General features: G+C 42.8%; 1 protein-coding gene across 4 annotated transcripts in view; it reads right to left on the bottom strand.

Moving 5' to 3' along the window:
• Nucleotides 1–248: 248 nt before the first annotated feature.
• LOC123029280 (mitochondrial intermediate peptidase) overlaps nucleotides 249–6,739 on the bottom strand; it is a 51,987-nt gene continuing 45,496 nt past the window's right edge. For 3 of the 4 annotated variants that reach the window (XM_044442070.1, XM_044442071.1, XM_044442072.1), the window contains exons 18-19: nucleotides 5,619–5,692; nucleotides 249–507 (exon numbers count right to left, since the gene is read on the bottom strand). In XM_044442070.1, coding sequence (XP_044298005.1) covers nucleotides 410–507; nucleotides 5,619–5,692 — 172 coding nt within the window. In that variant the 3' untranslated portion in view covers nucleotides 249–409. Of the gene's footprint in view, nucleotides 508–813; nucleotides 1,632–5,618; nucleotides 5,693–6,739 lie in introns of all 4 variants that reach the window. The other variant, XR_006415896.1, reaches the window with a different exon arrangement.

The raw sequence follows: 6,739 nt of genomic DNA, 5'->3' as shown, positions 1-6,739 counted from the left end.
CAGAGCCCTAACCAGTCTGCCCTGTGTGTTAAAATGTCCTTTTAACACTAATGCCTAATAAGCAGGGCAGAGATCCTGGTCAGCAGACATGATCCTGCACTCTCCTCAAAGCTCACATACACCAAACACACATGCGGGGGCAGTTTGTACGCACATTCCTCTATGCAGGAGAATGTTGTACAAAGCATACCTATTCTGACACCAAAGACATTGTCTTTCTGTAACAAAAGAAACAGACAAACAAAATCCACAGTTTACCCTCAGGTAAGCTATTTATTTTACATAAGCATTTTCATAAGCACTCATCAAGATATGGCAATCCGATCCACTGATGTTCTATACACTGTTGATGATAAATATGTGGTTAAAAAAACCCCCTTCACCAGCCCTTGTAATTTTTTCTTCTCTGCTACTCAGAATCCATAAAGAATGTTTCAAAGTCTTGGTCTAAGTCTGAAACAAGAGCATCAACAAAGTCTTCCACTGAAGGATGCTTCTGAAGCACACCTAAAGGGAAACAACACAGAGAATTAGTTGGGATCAACTAAATTTTGCTAGAAAGACAGCTGTTAACAGGCAGCCTTAAACTGGAAGTAATTTGTGCCACACTGAACCACTCCCATATAGCTGTGTCCAGAGCCACTGCCAAGAATGGAATCTGTGTATGGGGAAATTGGCTTAGAAATGCCAGGTGACTAATCAGCATTTCACACCTCCTGAACTATGAAAAGAGTTAACCATCTATCGTAAAAATTCAATTTCTCTCCATCCTTTTAAAAGAAAGGGTTTTAATGTAATATTAATATTTCCCACCCTTGTTCCTCTTGTGAAGAAAAAACCCATGAAGCTGGAATATCAAGGATCTCATGCTCCTCGCTCATCCCCTTCGGTTTCAGTTTCTTCTCATCATGAATGCCCAGGAGTGCAGAACCCAAGCCAAATAGGCTGCAACCTTATTCAGGCATTCAGTGGTTACTGTGTGAAGGGAGTGTGGAGAGGGGCTTGCTGGCCTTGTCTTCTGGTCCAAACACTCTCTGTACATCTCAAGGTGAAGGCATGTGCCAAGGAGCAGCCTCCCCACTGCAGACTTTGCCCTCCAATGTGTGGATCGTAATGGAATTCTGCCGGCCAAGCAAAGGGGCTCCTCTACTCTTATGATGGAAGGATGGATTACTTCCTGCATGGGGCTTTGGTGACCAGAGAGGCAGCAATCATGTCCAAGATTATTTTTGCTCCTTGAAGTCTCACAGGCAACTCTTCCCATCTTAGGATCAGTTTTCACTTTTTTTAAAAAATAGATAGCTCTATGTATCAGAATACAAAATAAGTGTCCCCTCAAATTTGTAAGGTGCCCCCGTGATGCATTAGCTGCATTCCTCTCTCAAGAAGGGAACAAGCAAGTGGTGACCAGGAACCAACTTTTCCACATTCAGGGAACAGGCCTCTCAATTGATGGGGGTTAAACTATTCTGTTGCTCGGGGAGGCTCTTAGCTCTGCAGCCCTGGATCTGTTGTGTTGGAATACAAGCTGCTGTCAGACAGGAAGATCTGGTCCCAAAATGATCATGCTCTATTAAATCAACAGGAGCACAGAGTAGGTGAAGGGAAGAATTCTGATCCAGGCAGCAGAGCTGGGTTGGAGAAACAAAGACAAAAGACAACAGTGAATTCCTGAGGGTCTCCCAGAAGGGAGGACAACAGATGTGAGTAAGAGGGCAGTGTGGGGAGAAGATTAAGAGTAGGAAAGTGGGAGTTTTAACCTGATCTGTTGAAGAGAATGCCAGAAAATGAGAAAGTGTAGAGCCTCAATGGCAGGGTGAGTCCAAGTGATCCTAGGCCATGGGGTGGGATCACAGGGTGCAAGAAGCAGGCCCCAAATCAAAGTTTTCATCAGTGGGTTGGGCAGATTGCCTGTTGGTCCACAGGCAAGAGTCTGGAGCAAGGGCAGAACAGGCACCTAACTGGGATCTTCAAAGAAAGAAAAGGCATGTGGGGCCAGTGGGTTCTTTCTTTAGCAAGACCACACAAAAGAGCAGTTGCAAGTGAAGACCAGTTGTGAGGAACACAAACACACAAAGAAGGGGGATGAGGGACACTGGCGCAAGCCCAGGAACAGTCTTGGAAAGCAAACAGGAACTGGAAAGGGAATTTCAGGGAAGTGGTGAGGTAACAATGAATCTGCACTTTTCTCAATAGAGAGTAATAGCAAGTTAGTTGGAAGGTCACAAAACTGTGTATTACAAGGGATTTCTAAGAGTGCCTCTGTCTCTAGCTTGATTCTGTATATTTTTTGTACAGAGATAACATACTGTCTTTCTCGCAGAGGAAAGAATATACAGACTAACGGATACAAGTGTATATTTTCATGTTCTTAACATTTTAAACATCACACTAGGAAATTTCCTATATTGTTCTGCACTGGAAAGAAAGTGGTATGTAAACTTTGCTTTTCTTTGAAGTGAATCATTCTGGCAGAAGTGCCAGTATAAATATAACCTTGTTGTACTCTTTACTATAAGAATATCTTGTACAATCACTTAATAATCCTACATGCCTTAGACTATTTGGTTTCCATGGGAATAATAATAATACAAGCTGCATTTAGGAAAACTGAACTCTTTTTTGAGCTCTTTAATAAGTCTCTACAAGAGCCAACTGGTCTGATTAGGTATTTTTGTATGTACAGTAATAGTTCCGAAACAGCCAACCAGGAAGAGTCCAGAACTTGAGGCAATTTGAAGCGCTAACTGGAAGAGTTCCTTGCTAGGACCTCGGCACCTCATGACTTTGAGTAAGCTTAAAATATGTTGCTTTGCAAGTGTCAACAAGAACACCCATAAAGACAGCTGATGAGCGGCGCAAGTTAAAACACACACACACCACACACGCACTGAAAGTACAGAAATAAAAGTACAGAAAATACAGAAATAATCCAACCATGTTTTTGAAGTACAAGAAGCACTTTGAGAATTTGGCTACGCTTGTTAACCTTCCCGTCAGAAGAATAAAAGTGAATTGCAGGAACACTCTGAACACACACCATGCCAGGTGCCCCAAAAGAGCCAGATCCAAGTAAGGATGGAGGAGCTGAGCTCAGCCAAAACCCTGAGACTCAGAATGACTCCTCAGCTGTGGAGGTCACATTTTTGTTTCCAGAATGCTCGTTACAAGTGCTCAGGGACACACGCACAACCGTTACTGGTGCATGCTTGCTCTGCTTCCCTCTTCTTCGCACCTACACTTAACAAACTGTTCTCCTTCCCTCCTATCCATTAAGTTTTTGACCCAGTTTCTGTTTTCAGTCCTGCCACATTCTTACACTTCCCGAAACCTGAAATGACACAATGAGGACACACAATGACTGCCTCAACAGGGAAGCATTGAGAGCAAAGAGCATCCCACATGGTAGCCATCTCTACAGACATCAGAACTAGAAACAGACTTGGACTGAGGTTGTATCACATCCAAAACCTCCCTCTGCAACGGCCCAACCTTGTAAGCAACAGTCCCACTGATTGGGAACCCAAGGATTAAATGGTTGTATAGCACTAGCCCCTTCTGGACCAAAATATTTAATGTATGTGATATATACAAGAAATAGTTTTTCAGGTCCAAATGAGATCTAACACAGACAGCTGCCATTTTTAAAGATGCGACTATATTTCATAAGCATACCTTGACTCTAATTTCAATGCAGTCCTTCCCAAGCCTACAGGAGCTACTGAAAGCTCAAGCTTTGAAGTCCTTCACTTTCTGCATTGCAACACTACAGCTAAATATACCTTTTCTGGAAATGGCTGCCCCCAGACTTCAACAATATTGCAAACAGTGGGGCAAAAAAACTGCTCTCTTGTTTGTTTCAAAAATGTCACAGAATCATAGAATAGTAGAGCTGGAAGGGGCCAAAAGGCAATGGGCCCAACCCACTGCTCACTGCAGGACTCCAAGTTCAACCATCCCTTTCAGATGGCTGCCCAGTTGCATCCTGAATGCCTCCAGTGTTGGAGATTCCACAACCTCATTAGGTGACAGGTATAGAACAGTGGAACCAGTTGCCTAGAGAGGAGGTGGGCTCCCCCACACTAGAGACATCTGAGTGGGATGGTGCAACATGGTGTCCTGCAACAGTAGGGGGTTGGGCTCGATGGCCTTCATGCCCCCTTCCAACTCTACCATTCTATGATCACTCCTTCATGCTGTGGCCAAACACACTCCTTCCAGTCCTTGTAAGGTGCAGTCCAGGCCTTGCCAGCAGTTCTTCTCTCAGGAAGTATAGCCCATGGTTCCAGAATCCAAATCTCTCACTTTGGCACAACCTTTGTATCCTTTTTTTCCCATTCCAAGAATAGGAAGGGCTGAAGCGAGAACTATCTGGGCCCCAAAGTTCTTTACTTTCTTCCCTAAAGCTTCAAAGTCTGACATGATTTCTTCAAAGCTCTACTTGGCAGTGACATTTGTTCCCACATGTATAAGAAGGAAGGGATACGTGTTAGTGGGCTGCTTGAGCCTTGGGAATCTTTCAGCTGTATCACTAATCTGTCCTCCAGGGAAATGGCATACCTAATGAGTCATCACTTTTTTGGTTCTGTTAGCTCGATCTATAGCATGTATTGTTGCTTAGAGCCCTGACATCATCAAAGTGGCACTTAACTTTTAAATGCATGTTCACTAGCATGTAGTTAAAACTAATGAATAACATTCTGATGATCCAAATGCCCAGGAGCGATTAGGGGCCAGCTCTCATGTCCAGCTTCCTCTACTAGCAGGCAACTGCATTCCCACCTCAGCAACTGTTACTCTATTTTCGAATGTACGTTCTATCTCTTAGTCGCATGGGGGTCACTCGTGTGGGCCTGCCCTCTGCAGAGGATAACTGTGTAGCGCTGCAGGCTACCATAAACAAAAGGAAGTGAGGGAAATCCCCTGCATTCTTCTGGAATACTGAACAATGCCACGCTCCCTAATGTTTGTGTGTATCAGCAAAAGGGGAGCAAGTACTATATACGAAAACATCCTCTACTATGGATAGGTAGGTACCTATTTTTCTGATTGTAGCAAGTCCTATTCATCTATAAGGAAGAGCTTAAGAACAGAATGTCTGCATTATGTAAGCCATTTACTCGATGTAATTTACTGTAATGGAATTTACTAAGATATAATTTTTAAAGATGCAATACGAAGTATGCTTAATTTGCAGGTGACAGTTACAGTACAAGCAGCAGTCCTTGCTTTTTCTCTGTGAGATATTTATTGCGCACTATTTATGTCGTAGTCATGGTTGTTTATGGGTCCTTTAGTCCTAGGTTTAAAATGCACTTTCAGCAAGTGTATTCTGAGCGTGCAGATGTGCTGACAAAAGCAAAAAAAACAAATTAGGCAAACTGATCCCCCCATTTCTCCAATGATGCAATTGCGATATTCCTCTACAGTGCACCACCACCTAGAGGTTACATAGCAGAAAAAGCAGGAAAGGAAATGTACAGGACTTGGATGTCAATTCTGCAACAAAACAAAAAGCAGATACAGTGGCTTAACAACGTTGCGTAGAAAAACACTTTATCCAGAAGTATAAAGGAGCAAAACCAGCTGGACAATACAATCGACAATATTTATATTACCTTGAACCATGAGCATGGGTTCTTTTCCACCACCATATGCCAGCATTTCTTTGCGATAACGTTCCCCCATTGCCCTGAAGGAAGAGACAGAAGTATTCTTATTATAGCCACCTGCAATCATAACTAGTTCAGCTTCCTGTCACACCTGTCCCTGGGCTCCTTGAACTAACAAAGATAAAGATCCAACAAAGTTTGCCAGTTTCAATTCCCATGCTCACTCCAGAAAGGTACATTACAAATACAGTTAAACCAGAGTCTGCTCAACTTGAACAACTAATGGTGTAAACAAAGTACGAAAGAATCCTATACTTTGTCCGTACTATTCTTTACAAGCCATTTGTCCCATACTACCATGCTTTCATTGTGCCAAATGGGAAAGGTGTATTTCATTGTTGCCAAATAATATGAAACATGAAGACTTATGTTTCACTATTAAATACTTTTCCACACTAAAATAGGAAGTTGGAGCCAGTTCCAACATAATAGTGGTTTTTCACTTTAAACATAGTGGTGTCACTCATGGATAGGAAGCAATTTATTCCCCAGAAAAATCCAGGATAGGTTAATAAGATTAAAAGGAAGAGATGACTGACACATCCATCATTACACGGAAACTGCACCTCCGTAAGGAGACAGGCATGCAGGCAGGGACATGTTCCTAGGTTACGTCAAGTGAAGTTAGAGGATCCCAAACTACATTTAGAGTTTGGAAAACATGTGTTTCAGGCAAGCAAGTAGCCTCCATCTCTCAGCTGTCACACAGGAAGGCCTGCTGTACATTTGCTTCAGCCCAGTTTCAAGCTTCCCACAGAATTCTCTATTTGCTACAAACCTTCATTAGTATAATGAATTTCCCATTGATGGGGAAGAAGCTCTTCACCAAGCACCCAGAGATGGGTGATAATAGAATAAGCAGAGCTGGGCTCAAGATGTCCAATTATTAATGGAAATAAAACAAGGCTTTTCAAACTGTGCACAAACTTGGGTGACCAGTTCCTTGTTTCCTGCGGTATTAACAACTGCAACAGAGCCTTGCAGCACGTGCAGTTTTTGTGACTACAGTGTTGCAGCATCAGGCATTTATGAAGCACTCAGCAGGCTGTTTTGGAAATCAATTAGTC

Source organism: Varanus komodoensis, unplaced genomic scaffold (genome assembly GCF_004798865.1).
Source record: "Varanus komodoensis strain SLA01 unplaced genomic scaffold, ASM479886v1 scaffold4, whole genome shotgun sequence".
NCBI classification, from domain to species: Eukaryota; Metazoa; Chordata; class Lepidosauria; order Squamata; family Varanidae; genus Varanus; species Varanus komodoensis.
The sequence above is the reverse complement of the archived record's forward strand: the minus strand, read 5'-3'. Positions and strand labels throughout refer to the sequence as shown.